At 30.9% G+C, this 15,545-nt stretch overlaps 1 protein-coding gene across 4 annotated transcripts; it reads left to right on the top strand.

Moving 5' to 3' along the window:
* The first annotated feature begins 1,581 nt into the window (after positions 1 to 1,581).
* On the top strand, positions 1,582 to 14,823 carry LOC149498351 (Cysteine proteinases superfamily protein). Of its 4 annotated transcripts, none has more exons than XM_089717931.1 (11): positions 1,582 to 1,798; positions 2,091 to 2,219; positions 2,502 to 2,709; positions 4,466 to 4,539; positions 4,831 to 4,885; positions 5,058 to 5,132; positions 7,781 to 7,854; positions 7,971 to 8,019; positions 9,059 to 9,143; positions 14,426 to 14,482; positions 14,580 to 14,823. In XM_089717931.1, exons 3-11 carry the CDS (start codon positions 2,542 to 2,544, stop codon positions 14,621 to 14,623), a joined length of 681 nt encoding a protein of 226 aa, XP_089574057.1. In that variant the 5' UTR covers positions 1,582 to 1,798; positions 2,091 to 2,219; positions 2,502 to 2,541; the 3' UTR covers positions 14,624 to 14,823. The 4 variants fall into 4 exon arrangements, with proteins under 4 accessions (XP_089574057.1, XP_089574058.1, XP_089574055.1 ...); XM_089717929.1 differs by having other exon boundaries at positions 1,584 to 1,798; positions 2,091 to 2,233; XM_089717930.1 differs by lacking the exon at positions 1,582 to 1,798 and adding an exon at positions 1,823 to 1,969 and having other exon boundaries at positions 2,091 to 2,233.
* Positions 14,824 to 15,545: the final 722 nt, after the last annotated feature.

The following is a 15,545-nucleotide window of genomic DNA, read 5'->3' as shown; positions in this document are numbered from 1 at the left end:
TTTCTAATATATCTTGTAATACCACAGAAATATAAGCATTAAAAGAAATTTCAGACTCTCCCAGTTCGCTTGTTGTTCTGATATCTTTTTGTAATTCGTCAAAGAATGAATCACTTTTTCGCTTTATTTTGCGATGCTCTAGCAAAAATAATGTTGTCATATGCAAAAAATAAGTGTGGAAGAGGAGGGCCCTTCTATAAATTTTGATACTATGTAATTTGCCCTAAATTTATGTGTGATGAATTAGACCAAAAAAACTTCTGCACAAATTAAGAATAAATAGGGTGATAGTAGATCACCTTGTCAAAGTCCTTTATGGAGAGAAAAAACTTCTTGTGGTTCATCATTAACCAAAAGACAATAGGACGCAATAGATATTGACAGAGGGATAGGGGCCAAGGGCGGCTTGGCACTTTAACCAAAACTTTTTCTAAAAGAATTACCTTATAAAATATTGAAATTTTATTTTATCCTTTAAAATAGTAAATTTTTTAATTTGCCTTCTTAATTCTTGAAAATTTTTTTAGCCTCTTAACTTTAATTCTTAACTGTGTCAATGACATTGCATAACTACTAACCTAATTGAATTGAACTCTGTTTTAAACATGACCCTTTCAAAATAATACGACTAAATTGTTAAAAATACTCCAAACTTTGCGAGTAGTTTTAATTGTATCATAAATTCAACTTTCTTCTCCTGATAACTTGAACTTTAATTTTAATTATAATAGTACTCTAATTCTAAATTGTACCTAATTTAATGAATAAAATATTATTTTTTAAGGATCAAGTTTAACAGTTTTCCTAAATTAGTCTCATTCCCCACCGAAATTATTTTATATTAAATATTAAAATAAAAAAATTATTCATATTTAAAATAAAATACTTTCATTTATTTATATAATATTGATAACAAGTAATGATTCTCTAAAAATAAAATGACGCAGTAATGAATAAAATATATTTTTATAAGAGATTTAACTTCAGAATAAACAAAATTTCATACTTAAAAAATGGCAAAACAAAAATCTAAACTAATATTTTATACATATAACTAATTAAAATTTATAATATTTTATTCATTAAATTGGATACAATTTGAAATTAGAATCTTATTGTAACTAAAATTAAAAATCATGGTATCAGGAGAAAAAAAGTTAAATTTAGGGTACAATTGAAACTGTTCGTAAAGTTTGAGGTATTTTTAATAATTAGGCCAAATAATTCTAACTATAAATGAGAACTACATAGAACTCACACTAAAATCAATTTTTTATCTATTAATATATATCTCCCCATTTAGTAATTGAAAAATAAAAGCAAAATACTAATATAATTCCACAACTTGACAAGTATTGAACAATCATTTAGCATGCCAAGTATTATAGGTAAAAAATATTTTTCAATAGAAGCTTTTTCATTAAAATTTTAAGCATATGATAATAAAAAATTTTCATAAAGATTAGAAGAAAAAATATATATTTTTTTATAAATGACTGTGTGCATTTTACCACAAGTATATGCTAATTATCTACGCGTGAGGTCAATTTGGTTTTGTCATTGGTAGAAATTGCAAGGCAAAGGCAAAGAAACGTGCTCGCCTGTGTTGGTTTCTTGTCGGGGGAGAAAAAAAATCTAAAATTATAAAAATATAAAAAAATCATTTGCAGATGATGACTTGCTGTAACGTTTAGTCCAAGTATTTCTATCTATTCTGCTATTACATACACATAATTCTTCGCTCTTCAACGACGCCTTGCGAGCTTGTCCTTCCTCAGCTGCTTTCCTTTGACGTTTGGTAACTTACTATCCTTTCGTTTACTTTTGACCATATTACGATATCAGATTACTATTTGTTTTTAACCTCTTGGGTTTTGTTCCGAACAAACATTGGAAAGTAGAAATCTTTCTTTTAAATTTAATCGTTTTTGCTCTTTTTTCTGTGACTGCACTGCGTATTTGATTCTGGGTATTGTTTATTCTTTAATTATTTCGACTTTTTTTTTAATGAGTTATGCGATTTTCGTTTTTGTTGTTGCTGAATTGCTTATTTCCATTTCTTTTTGGGTTTTTGCTGTTTGCCTGCGCAGATAGTGGAGGTGCCCTTTGGATATTAACTTGTTTAATCTCAGTTGATTAATTTCTCCCCTTGTCCTATGGCATAAACCTGCATAGAAACAAATATAGAGAGGAAAGAAAAATAACAACAATAATAACAGGTGGTCTTTGGCTGGTATGGAAGACCTGCGTTTTTAATTTTTGTGATTTTCTGTCGTTATATTCTTTTTTTATTTTTATTTTTATTTGTAGGTATCTACGAGTTTAATTTGTATGGTATATTAAGATTTAGATTAATTGTCACTATGCAATTGTAATTCAATGTTATCTTGCTAGTTTAGAATTTTATTAGCATCTGTTAGGAAAATTAACTATTTTTACATTAAGTTAGCCTATTTGGTAATTTAATGCCATTTTAAATCTTGTCTTGGCTTGTTTTATAGGTTAAGAAGATTAGTCATTATATGTTATTTTTGATCTAATATGACTGAAAGCTATAGCAATGCAAGTGCAAGCTCAACCTCAAGTTTGAATAGCAGCTTCCAAGATACAGAGGATGACCAAACTATTGCAAGCATCTTAGCTGAAGAAGAAATCTCTAATCTTGGTGGAAGGCTTGGAAAGAGACTGTCTCATTTGGATTCCATACCGGTAGTTTCCCATATATATAACCGTTTTCCTTAAATACATAATATAGGGCTTTCGTTAATGTATGGAGATGTTTGCTTGAAAGCCTGATTTGCCTAAATCAGGTATACTTAACCTGTATTGCACATGTCTGGCATCTGGACAGGAAATCTGCATATAATGTTGAAGCAATAAAACTGCTATTTGGTGTTAGTTATGTTGATTGAAATTGAGTATAGTTATTCCATACTTGAGTTTAAACAATGGATGGTTCTAGTTATCACTGAGGTATTTCTGTATTTGTGCAAGTAAATCTCACCAAATAAGCCAAAAGGCTCTGCTTAAGTTTATTTAGAAGACAAACAATGTGAAACTCAAGAAAGAGCAGAGCAATTTTAAAGATTTAATAACTTTAGGATTCAGGTCTATTTAGTAATCCCATTCCACCTTTGTTATAATAGGCTGTGCAGTGTGCTGTACCACTTTGCGAGTCTATCTATCAATGCTTTGAGTCTTGTATCCTTTGAATCCAAATTTTTCTTGGTGTCCTTGTCCACATCCTGTAATTTCTATAGAAGTTGAAGGGGTCTTAATTCTTATTTGCAAGTAGTCCCTTTAAGCTTATACTTTTTAATTTTTATTTTTTTTTGTAAAAGGAACACTGGTAACTGGTCATGGTATGCAAGTTATTTTATGGGTACAATACCAACTCTCTCATAGCATTCACTTTTTTATGTTGTGCCTTCAGTTATTATTCTCTTAATATCTTTTTTATTTGTTAAATGATTGGAAATTGTTGATTTGTGTTTTTGCAAATTGCCGTTGAAAACTGTGGATGGCAGGCTGCTGATTCGCATTGATTTGCTTTCAAGTTATTTAGAGGTTTTCCTGGTCGTGACAAATGTAATAACCATGTAATGTCAGGACTTTAAATAACAGAAACATAAACAAGCGAATCAAACAACAAAGCAAATGCTCGAACAAGCACAAACCTATTGAATAAGCACATTAAAACAACATACTCCCTCCGTCCCAAAAAGATGGTCCATCTTTCCTTTTTGGTTTGTCTCAAAATATAGTCCAATTTCTTTTTTTGCATTATAGTCAATCCTTAAATTGTCTATTATACTCTTATTAAATTTTATCTTATTTTCAATTACTCATTAATTCTTATTTATTATTCTAATATAATAATTGCTCATGATTATATGAATAAATTGTCCTTTAATCATAATAATTGTTATTTTCTTAATCTGTGTGAAAATAGAAAGTGGACTATCTTTTCCGAACGGAGGGAGTATGATTTAGCAGAACATTTGCTAAGACACATGAAATTTTCCCAAAATATTATAAATGGAACTAAGTAGTTCCTTGTGAAAGTTGAAAGAATCATAGTATTTTCCATTTAGTTGGGAGGAGAAGGTGGTGGTGACAGTACTATATATCAATGCTGATTTCACATGCATGGACACAAATAAATTCTATTCTTATGGAACTGACAAACAGTGTATCAAATTCAGTTTACCATGGTTTGTCAAGTTTTAGGCAGTTTTGCAAAATACCCATCAGTTGCTTATATATTTCCAATTTTTCATGCTTTTGAATTTCTTTCAACCTTTGTTCTTTGTTAAATTTGTTGAGTGCATTGAATAGACAGATAAATGTAGTCATCATCCTCATTGTTTTCAGTACTAGCATGTTCCTTTGGCAATTTGAATAGTTTTTGGGTATTTTATTTTATTTAGCTTTATAAGTACCTGACAATTCACTGTGTTGGCAGCACACTCCCCGAGTCAATGGTGAGATACCTGATGTCAATGATGCAACCTTAGACCATGAACGACTATCTGAAAGGTTATATCCTCTATGCTGTTTCTAATTTGATTCTTGTATTTGAAGTATGCAACTTTTTACTGTTTCTTGACATAGTCTTTGACATATTATTTTGATCATTGTAAATTTAATTATTCTACATGCTTTTCTCTTGCTGTTAACATACATTATTGTTGACTGGATTGTGTCTACCATCTGACCTTAGATACCTTATTTTCTATGCATGTATCTGCTTTTATTGTAGTGCTTCTTCCACAATACCTCCCTTTCTAACTCTCTCTTTTCCCCCTAATCTTAAAATTCTTCATTCAGGTTGACCACATATGGTTTAGAAGAACTGCAAATTGAGGGTGATGGGAATTGTCAGGTGCAGCAACAAGTTCCATTTTTTGCAATCTCATTTTTTATTTGTAACTTTACTCTTATGGACTTCCTTCTGTATTTGCTGTATTTATTTTAGATAGTGAATAACTGTTGACACTGTTGCTTCATATTGTCTTATGCTCATTATTGAAACTGTTATTGATTTGAAATGACAGTTCCGAGCTTTAGCAGATCAGCTGTTTCGCAGTCCAGATTACCACAAACATGTGAGGAAGCAAGTAATCAAGCAGGTATACATTTCCAAACTTCTAATGCTCTCTTGTATATTTTTACTTCTGGTAACAGTTGAATGAATAGCCAATTGAAGTTTGGACTTATCTTTTTGCTTTACTGCAACCCAAAGCTTAACAACTAACACTAGGAGTTAGTTATCGATTTTCTGTGGATGTGTGATTTTAGAATGTTTGCAGCATTATAAGCATCGTAAATTACAAAAGCCTATGCTTGCAGCATGGTTTTAGATATTCACTGATGTGATATATGTAATAAAATCAGGGCTGTAATATAGTGCATGGAAATCCTTACTGCATAGTTATGAAAACATATGAATCTATTTACATTGGTTCTCAAATCATTGAAGACACCTATTATCAGCTAAAAACTGCTTCTCATTAGTAGATCTCACAAAAGATGGAAGAAAAAAGAGAGAAGCCAGTGCAGAATCATTTTTAAATTAAATTTAAAGATTTTTAGATTTTATCTTTTTAAAAAATTATAATTTTTAGTATTGTAGTAATTTTGCATAGTTATTTGGAAACAAATTAGTATGTTAGTTATGACTAAGAAATTACAATTATTTTCAAGTAATAGATAGTTTAGTTGTTGAAACTTGAAAGTGATGTTTTGTTGCATATTTAATTTAATTCTGGTTAAACTATGAATTTGAATCAGTTTACTCTTCTTTTATTTAAATTGCAATATTACAAATTGTGATATTTACTTTCATATCCAAATACTCCAACACCTCAACTCCTGCAACCTTGATCTAATTGCGATTAAAATTCATGATTAAGATTGCAGGAGGGGTAATCTGATGCCACGTACTCTGGCATATTTAGCTGAAGGGGTTGCTGCGAGGAGAAAATTGGCAGATATTGAAATATTGGAGGGATGAAGTTCTTTTGACTATTATTTTGGGCCTTGTCTATGTATGATCATGATTCGGTCTAGGATGTTATTGAGTTCATCAATAAGTGTATCATTCATTTTCTAAGGCAAGAGTTACGTAAGCTAGATATCTGTGTTCTAGTAAGGATGAATTGGAAATGGATAAATTCCTGTTGGATTGGCATAGGGTGAATTCAATTAGAGGGTAAATTTGGGACCCTAAACTTATTAAGGAAACGATCTCTTAATGTGGAGAATTATGGACTCAAGTTCAGCAGCTGCTGAGGTTGTAATTCCTGGGCTTTGTGAACTGTACTCACATGGCAGATGTTCCTTTATGCTGAATGCTTTCAAAGTTCACTGTTTTGCCAGTGTGATATCAGTGCCCTATTTTTTCTCTTTCTATCGTTATAACCTCAATGTCTAGTTGTCTACTTTCTTGCTCTTCAAGAGCTTCCCCTCTCAATTCCATAGTGAGGAAATTCTAAGCAATTCTTCTCATACTATTTATCATTGTGTTTTACTCAACTTCTAAGCTGAAATTTCTTCATTTTCACCCATCATTTCTTGTTCTCTTTGCCTTCATGCTGGAAAGCCCTTTGATCTCTGCATTGCTGAGGCTGTTCTATATCACAGAATTTACCAACTATGAAATGCAAGAAGTATCTGTGATAAAACATATTAATATTTAATGAAGTAATGCTCTGAGGTGAATATCAGTGCACAAGATTTTGCTGTTCAACTAGTCTGCACATTGTTCAGGTTGAGCATTTTTGGGATATTTTTCCAAACCAATCTGATATTGTAAGTTATGTATAGGTCAAACCACAACTGACCATGTTATTTCAATAGCCAACCAAACCAAAAGCATTAATTGTTGGGTTAGATCACTGAATTTGAGTGGTTTGAACTTTGTTTAAGCGAAAAATTGTTCAATTGCATGATTATATTAAACTTTTAAAATTTAAAATTAATTAAATAGAATTATCTTTAAGCAATCCCCTTACTATCCAACATTATTCATATGAAAAGATTCTGTTCGGTTTGGTCAATTTGGTTGGTTATCATCCTTTTTTTTTTTTTTTTTTTTTTTTTTTTTTTTTTTTTTTGGTATTGTAGCCCAATGTTGAAGTACCAACAGAACTAGACAATGTTCTTTCTATGCATATCACAGATTTCCTGTTGTTCTGTAATTGTCTCGTTCTCTATGTACTGTTTTTATCGGCTACAGGCATTACTGCCACTGATAATTATGCAGCAAGTAAAAGAAATAAAGAGACCTCCAAGTTTTACGCTATAAATCTTGAAGTTCAAGTTGAAAATGATAAACAATGCTATTGCAGCCACGCCTCTACCTCCTCTATAAGATCTGATGAAGCATTAAGTTGTTTGTTGCTTTGTGGAGATCTGACTAACCTTTTGATTTATTATAGAACTAATTATTTTTCACAAATTTAAGAGGTTAAAATTGTAGAATTGGAAATTTGATTCTAAAGAGAATCATTATGCTTGCTTTTCTTTTTGCCCTTTTGTTAAGCGCCTTTTCTTTTACTGTCTCTCACTGCGATACATTTGAAGCAACCTGCTTCTTCAAAAGATGTGATACATAGGAGATTGAGACTATATGAAGTTTTTATTACTTCACCTTCTAATATTCGTTCGTGTCTGCAGATACTCATGTGCTTTCTATTTTTCAAGGGAAGTGATTTTAATATTTTGGATCTAGTTATCACTTTCCTTTAACATATATATCTCTATTTTCCTTTTTCAGTTAAAGCATTTCAGAAAGTTATATGAAGGTTATGTGCCAATGAAGTACAAAAGCTACCTGAAGAAAATGAAAAAGTTAGATTTCTATGGCGAACTATTAGCTTTCTTCATGCAAAAATGAAAGAGCATATTTTCATGAATGTTACTTAATGCTAATTCATTTTATGCATGAAACGATTGTCTGCTTCTAGATCAGGGGAGTGGGGGGACCATGTTACTTTGCAAGCAGCAGCAGATCGAGTAAGTATAATTTTTTACTCTCTTATTTTTGAGATTTTCTATATATAAATGATTTAACACGATTAGTTGACTCCTGAATATCATATGAAAAATTAAAAAAAGTAGAAAGTGTGTGGACAGTAGGTACACTTGAAGCTTAGAATAAACTTGTTTCTATGAAATTGATGCAGGAGCAAAATATAATTCTCAGAATTTCTGTAAGCAACTGTAGCGCAATGTTCACCATGAATATAGTGCATTACTGTTCAAGCAACTATAGCCATTTTCCGATTTGGGTTATTTGTATCCAAAAACATATCTTATTTAGAGTCCAGCTCTCCTATTAAGATTTGATTTTTATTCTAGTAGGGTTTATGCTTGATTCCTTATTCTATTACTATTATAATTAAGTCCTTGTTCTTGTTAGATTATATGCTTATAAATAGGGTTGTACTATTTAGTTTTAAAGTAGATTTCAGACTTTTGAGTAATTAGAAACCAGTTTATTGGTAATTTATTTTCTTGCTTGTCACCAGAAGATTCAGCCCCTTTCGATTGAATTATGATTTATTAACCCTCTTTTCAATATTCTCGTCAATTCTACAACCTAATTTAGGCTTAGGGTTACTTTGCTACATCATAAAAGGCCTTTTTTAAAGCATACGGTGGACTCTGAAACCATGTCTTGATATATCTCATTTTGTTTTTGTTAGTCAGTTGTTTCACCCTGAAAAAATCATAGCCCTCTAATGAGAAACAATCCTCTTTATCATAGTGAGTACTTTCCACGTTTTCTTCTTACAACTCCAATGACAAGGTATTTATGATGCACTTAAATAGTATATGCTACAGAAGAAGAGTTCTATGATATAGCAAACTAGGGAGATGGACAAACAATTGGGATCATACAGAATGTTCGCCATTTTAAAGATCATATATTCTGTTTTATCGGTTGTGAACTTCTGAATAATGCAAATAATGCAACTCTTTTGTAATTGCTCTTCTTCTTTCCAACTACTGTTCGGTTGTTTTCTAACGTTTTAAAACAATATCTTTTCAGTTTGGAGCCAAAATTTGTTTGGTCACATCTTTTCGGGACACCTGCTATATCGAGATCATTCCCAAAGACAACAGTCCTACTAGAGGTTAGTTGCTGCTATATCCTCATAGAAGGGTAAATTTCACCTATACATCACTAACATTTCGCTATATTTCACAATTGACCGCCAACTTTAATTTGTAACTTGAAAATTACTAAACATATTAAAATATTGCAATAAGGGTCGCTATTGTGCTTCGTGAATGCTGATGTAGCAGTCAAAACCAGCATTTTTAAATATGTAATAAAGTGCACACATGCAAGGCTTAAAAGCATGCATATCAAAGAGTGTGGCATGGAAAGTTTTTAGGGTGAATTATACTAATAGTCACCTAATTTTGCACTTTTCATTGAGGTCATATAATTTTAATGTTGTTTTTTAGTCACTCAACTTTAATTTTTGTTTCAACATAAGGTCACCTACCAGAATCCAGTAATCAAAATGATAATATGACACTAAAAGCTGCAATATTTCACAAAAAATTCATGATGATGAGGGATATGGGAAGAGAAGGAAAAAAAAAAAAAATACTAGAAAGTACAAATGGTAGGATGAAAATTTTTTTTCTTTTCTATTTTTTTTTTTTTTTTTTGAAACTTTTTTCATATGAATGACATGATATGTTAAATAAATTAGTAGATAGATTCCAAATTAATGTATTAGGAGAAAATATGATTTTTTTATAATGAAATATTTTATATTTAGTGTTTAAGTTAGTATTTTTGATGACCGGATTCTGGTGAATACCTCCTGTTGAAATAAAAATAAAAGTTAGATGACTAGAAAATGACAAACTAAAGCTGTGGCCTTATGAAATTAAGTAAAAAGTTAGGTGACCATTAATATAATTTACTTGGAAGTTTCTAGCTTCTCTCCTTCTCTACTTCTCCATTCCATTCTTGCTCATATTTGTTTCTTTCCTCCGAAGATAGCTTCATTTTGTTTTCAACCTTTGTTTCAACACTTGTAACCAAGTTGAAGTTGAGAGAGAGAAAAGGGAGAAAGAATATTGAGATGGGAGAGGCACGTGAGAAGAGAGAAAATATCACTTGCTTCAGAATGTCATTAAAAAATGTTGTTGTGGTTGATATATCAGCATTCCAGTGAAGGGTTGGCCGGATTCTGGCAAGGTTGACCCTTGTTGCAATGGTTTAATATAGGGATTTCTAATTTACCTATTGAAGTTAAGAGACCGTGCAAGAATATTGCCATATTTTAGGGACCATGGAGATCATTCTTTGCTCATCAAGTTTGTTCAATTGCATATATTATCTCCTCTTGGATGAAGCTCATTCTTAACATATATTACTTTGCATCAAGTTTTTAAGTGCTTCTTAAAATACTGTTTGCCTCTTGAAGTTTGACATAATAGACTAATTAATAACTGTTGTTTTAGAATCGCTTTTTTTAATCCCTAAGGTTTAAAAAAGTGAAGTAAGTTCTTCCACAAGGTGATCTTAACTCTTAATTATAGGAGAAAAGTCAAAAGTGCTTTCACATATCAATATAACTTAAAATTCTTACAAACTTATTTTCTCAAAAATCTTAAAATCTTTCAAAGAAAAAAGAGGAAGGAAACCTAATTAGGGCTGAGCGGTTCCGGTTTCAATCCTACTCCTGAAAAGAATCGGAACCGAAGTTTGATTCTCTCAAAATTTGGGAATAGGAACTAGAACCAAATGATTTAGGAACCGAAACCAAAACTGAACTGGAATTTGATTCAGTTTTGGTTCAATTCTTCGGTTCTTTCGGTTTCTTGGTTTTAGTTTCTCAATTTGGTTCTGGTTCTGATCCTAATTCTGGTTCCCAATTAAAAATTATTATAGTATACTCTACATTAATACCATGTTCATTCGAATTTTTTAAAAAATTGGTATTAAAATTACAATACATAACAATTGAAGAAAGTGATCTATAATTATTAATAACACATGATAATAGCATAAAATTACAATATAACACTAAATCATGATAATAATTGATAAAATATTAAAGCTTTGCTTCTATTCACTCATTAATACTAGTTAAAGGAATTTTAATATTAAAATAAAATTTAATTACATGATCGAAGAAACTCATCCATAATAATTAATGACACATAATGATAGTATAAAATTGCAACCCTACATGATTACAATATTAGAACGACAAGAATTTCAATATTATTTAAATTATTTGACATAATAATATTAGGTATAACAATGAATATAAATATAATCTATTAGGTATTACCTAATAGGTGTTATAATATTATGTATGATTATAATGTTATTAAGGTTGAATACTAATTAAATACTAAGTACACATGTTACCTGATAAGTTCTAATTATAACTATTAAAATAATAATTATAATTGGAATAGTGATAATTATAATATTAAATATGATTACAATACATGCTATAATCGGAAAAACTATAATTAAAATACGCTTAATTACTAAAAAAATCTTGTATTTTTACCATTTTTAATATTCTATCCAATTCTTTTAATTTTGGCAATTGGTACCTTAGACTTATTCGTTTATTGCAATTCTAGCCGTCGTAGTCTGTCCATAATCAGTTGACCTATCCGTTAGTGGACCCCACCAATTGCTTCATCGGTGCCACATATCAAATGGACAAATACGCATGGAGGACACTTATAAGCAACAATGAAATGACGTAGTTTTGTATTGAGTACAATCTGCCACTCCCCTAGAAAATGAGACGACGCCATAGGAAAAAGCAAAACACGCCCTGACTGACTTTCACTTGTGGTGGAAAATGATTAGAGAAGGGATTATTTTCACATATACACTCCCCTAGAATTGCAAAAATGGTAAAAATACGAGAATTTTTTGATCATTAAGCCATTAAAATATTAATGTATTTATATGATAATTGATTATGATTTTATAATAAATATACACAATTACACATATAATGAGCTATTTATATATGTACTACTATTACTCACATGTAACTAGCTATTTATATATTTATGTATATTACATATACGTATATAAGTAAGTAATATTATTTAATAAGTTAGATAAAAAAAAAAAAAAGCTTACTTAGAAAAATTACACATCTAATTTAAAAATTGGTCTAAATTCGGGTTTCCTTCCTAAATATTAAATTCATTGCAAATTAATGAAGGGTATTTCAATCAATTGCACTCACCCCATCTTAATATTTATTAGTAAATAGTAATAAAATTTTTATTTTAAATAATAAAATATGATGGTTGTTCTAAACTAAATAATATATCTAAAAACTAAGACACATTCTAAATCGTCTTCGATTCAATTTCGGTATGACTACGGTTCTGTTCTTAGCAAGAACTGAAACTAGAACCAACAAATAAATTTTTTCGGTCTCAGTTCCGGTTCTTATAAAGTGATTCTTTTCGTTTTTGTTTCGGGAATCATCCACAGCTCTAGACCCAATAGATGATTATGCTTATTCGAAGATTGGGATAATTACTACTTAGCCCCAAGGTTTGGTCAAAATTTAACTATTTAGTCCCCCAATTATCATTCCGTTATACTAATACATCCCTCCGTCCATAATTCTCCTAATTTTCTGTTGGTCAAATTGAAAATAATAATAAAAAATTGAAAAGTGAAAGATATAACCAATCTTACCTTAATTTTTTATTTTTAATGTCCATGGTTCCAGGTATTCAAAATCTATGCTTAAAAATCACTATATCCTATTTAATTATTGAATATTATAATATCCTTAATAACTATAATTAAAGTTCAGAAGCAAAAAATTTTTTTTAAAAAATTGATAGCTCTTTGTATTCTCCGAAAAATAACCATGTAACTCAGATTTTCCAACAGCAGACTCTTTTAACAATCACTATAATGCAAAATTCTATTTCCAGCAAATAGAAAATAATTACTAGAAGTTTAAGAGTAGTAATAATAGGGGAATTAGAGAAGAGAGGTTTAATAAGAGCATATTCAGTCATGTTTCTGAGGCTGGCTAAGAAAGAGAGAAGTTTTGTACCTTGGCAGTAGATAAAGAGGGGGCTGTGAGTACCTTAGCCTTGAAAAGAGAGAGGAACAGTGAAGGGGTGGACAGGAAAAGAGACCGCCGGACTCAGGCTAACCAGTTGGTGTTGGCCATTGAAGAAGAGGTCGCTGAAAGTGGGCTCATGTGCCAGTGCAGGGTCGGAGTAGGGAGACCTGTGGCGGTCAACAGTGAGGTTTCTGGCGAGGAAATTTCGTGTCCTAGGTCTCCCGAAGCTGGGGGAACTGATCTCCAGTGGCTGTGAGATCCAACTCCCTCAAGATGTGTGTGAGTTGAGACCATAGTGGATTTTTTTTTTTTTCTTTTCTCGTAACAGGTCAGAAACGTAACAGGTTCAGTTTTTGTTTTTCTCTTAAGAGGAAATTTGCAGAAATAAGGATTAGGGTAAGGGAAGAAATCAGAGAAGTGTTTTGGTTGATCATTCCTTCAAGCATATTAGGCTTTAAATAGAATCAAGGCTGGTACAAATATGGTAACAAATCCTAGCTATAACTACACAGGATATTCTATATAATAATTACAAAATATTCTGACATATCACAATATATGCTAACACAAATGATGAATAATTACCAGCTAACCACATTAAGTGAGGTGAACGGTAAAGCATACCATAAGTAGCTTTATAAACAAACAAATAACTCAAAAGAGCAAAATATTACTATTGAAAGGATAAAGTACTAAGTCTCAGTTTTCAGTGTGGTGTCTTTCCCGTGCATTGACCAATAAGTATTATTAGGTTGGGTATGGACTTCAAACCTACAATATAATTTGAGATTACTTTTAGGCTTGCTCATTGAGTGAGTCCTGGTCTGTTTCTAACAAGTATTTCTTCTGATAATGGCATCCTTTGATGTCTTGGAGTTGGATTATGCAGTTTAGAATTGAACTTGAGATTGGTACACTTCAGGCATGCTTTAACATGAAAATGGAATGGAAATGGATACCTAAATTCGAAGAATTATGTCCAGAGTTTATTCTTTTAAAGAACTAAACAAAATTTGTAGGTTATGTCAAGAATATACTTAAAATATAGATTTATAATTATTCAAGTTATTCGAATATAAAAATATATATATATATATATAAATTGCTTTCCTTATGAAAGAAATGAAACAATGAAATCGCGATCTAAGAATTGCATTCCATTCTCAATTCAAGAATCAACCAAAACGAGCTTTTTGAGTATAACATGTCTGTATTAGCAAATGCTTTTCAATAATAAAATTAATTTTGTTAGATTTCTCGCTCTATCCATTTCTTTATTAATTTGTTTTTCTAACTTTCACCGCCTTGTTTGTGTGTAGAGCTTTGGCTGAGCTTTTGGAGCGAAGTTCATTATAATTCGTTGTATGCAAGTGGAGGTGATGAAAAAGTTACAGTTACATTATGTTTTTGGTTCAGCACTGAATATTTGTCTCAAATGGTATATATAACCTTATTTTTCTAACCCTTGCGCAGATGTGCCTTCCCGAGTTACAAGAAGAAAGCATTGGCTTTTCTAGACATTTAACGGTCATCTTGAGGTCAATTTATTCAATTCATCGTTTCTTTATTTTCGTCGCATGTATATGATATACTGTAATGGCAATAAAACTTGATTGCAAATAACACATTTTCTCTTTTCTTTTATGGTTAGCCTAGCTGTACAGAAAATTACACGATTTATTTATATTCAAAGAAGTATCAATCATTTGATATCCTATTCCTAGCTTATCATTTGTACTAGAGTATCTCTAACAGGGCCATGAACCAGTGGACTTTATGAAGCAAAATGCACTTCCGCCCTCTTCTTAGCTGCGCTAGTTAACAGGAACAAGATAATATAAATACATGCCCTACAATATAATATTATTTCAAGGCAGTAAAACAGAAGGAAAGGACTGAACTTGATACACCAAAAGGCCTCTTAAGCTAAATGGTGTATCATCAGGCGTTTCAGTTTCAAATCAAATCAAATCGCAAAATTAAAAACTGCTTTGAATGGCAAAATTGAAAATTGCTTTGATTTTTATTGAAAATGAACAGCATCGAAGTAAATTTGAAAATTGAAATTAACCAATCGATTTTGGTCTGTTACAGTTCAATTTTGGTGAGAAATTACTTATTTTTATATAAGAACGGAAATCCGAAACTGAAATTATATAAGATTCTGAATTCAAGCCAAAAACTGAAAAGACCTAGTGAATTTTTTTTTTTTTTTGTTTTTTGATTTTCGATTTTAGTCAAACTTTGTTCATCCCTATCAAAGTAGCCGGAAAAACACTTGCGACTCAGGAGTCCAATATACCCTTGGAAAAAAAAAAAAAAAACATAATCTTCTAAGAAGTTTCAAGAACTACCTTGTTTGCATAATTTTGTAGCTGAATCAATGATGGTAAAAAACTAGAAAGAAGGTTGACTTTTTTCATCCGAGCATGAATGCGA

Source organism: Jatropha curcas, chromosome 2, assembly GCF_041381405.1.
Source record: "Jatropha curcas cultivar XTBG-Jc1 chromosome 2, XTBG_Jcur_1.0, whole genome shotgun sequence".
Lineage (NCBI taxonomy): Eukaryota > Viridiplantae > Streptophyta > Magnoliopsida > Malpighiales > Euphorbiaceae > Jatropha > Jatropha curcas.
The sequence above is the reverse complement of the archived record's forward strand: the minus strand, read 5'-3'. Positions and strand labels throughout refer to the sequence as shown.

Bases quoted from the DNA above. Each gene is read 5' to 3' on its own strand.
- LOC149498351 (XM_089717932.1), top strand. From the start codon at position 2,542: ATGACTGAAAGCTATAGCAATGCAAGTGCAAGCTCAACCTCAAGTTTG. The intron at 4,540-4,830 runs GTTATATCCTCT...TTCTTCATTCAG, and splicing joins CATGAACGACTATCTGAAAG to GTTGACCACATATGGTTTAG. The intron at 8,020-9,058 runs GTAAGTATAATT...ATATCTTTTCAG, and splicing joins TGCAAGCAGCAGCAGATCGA to TTTGGAGCCAAAATTTGTTT.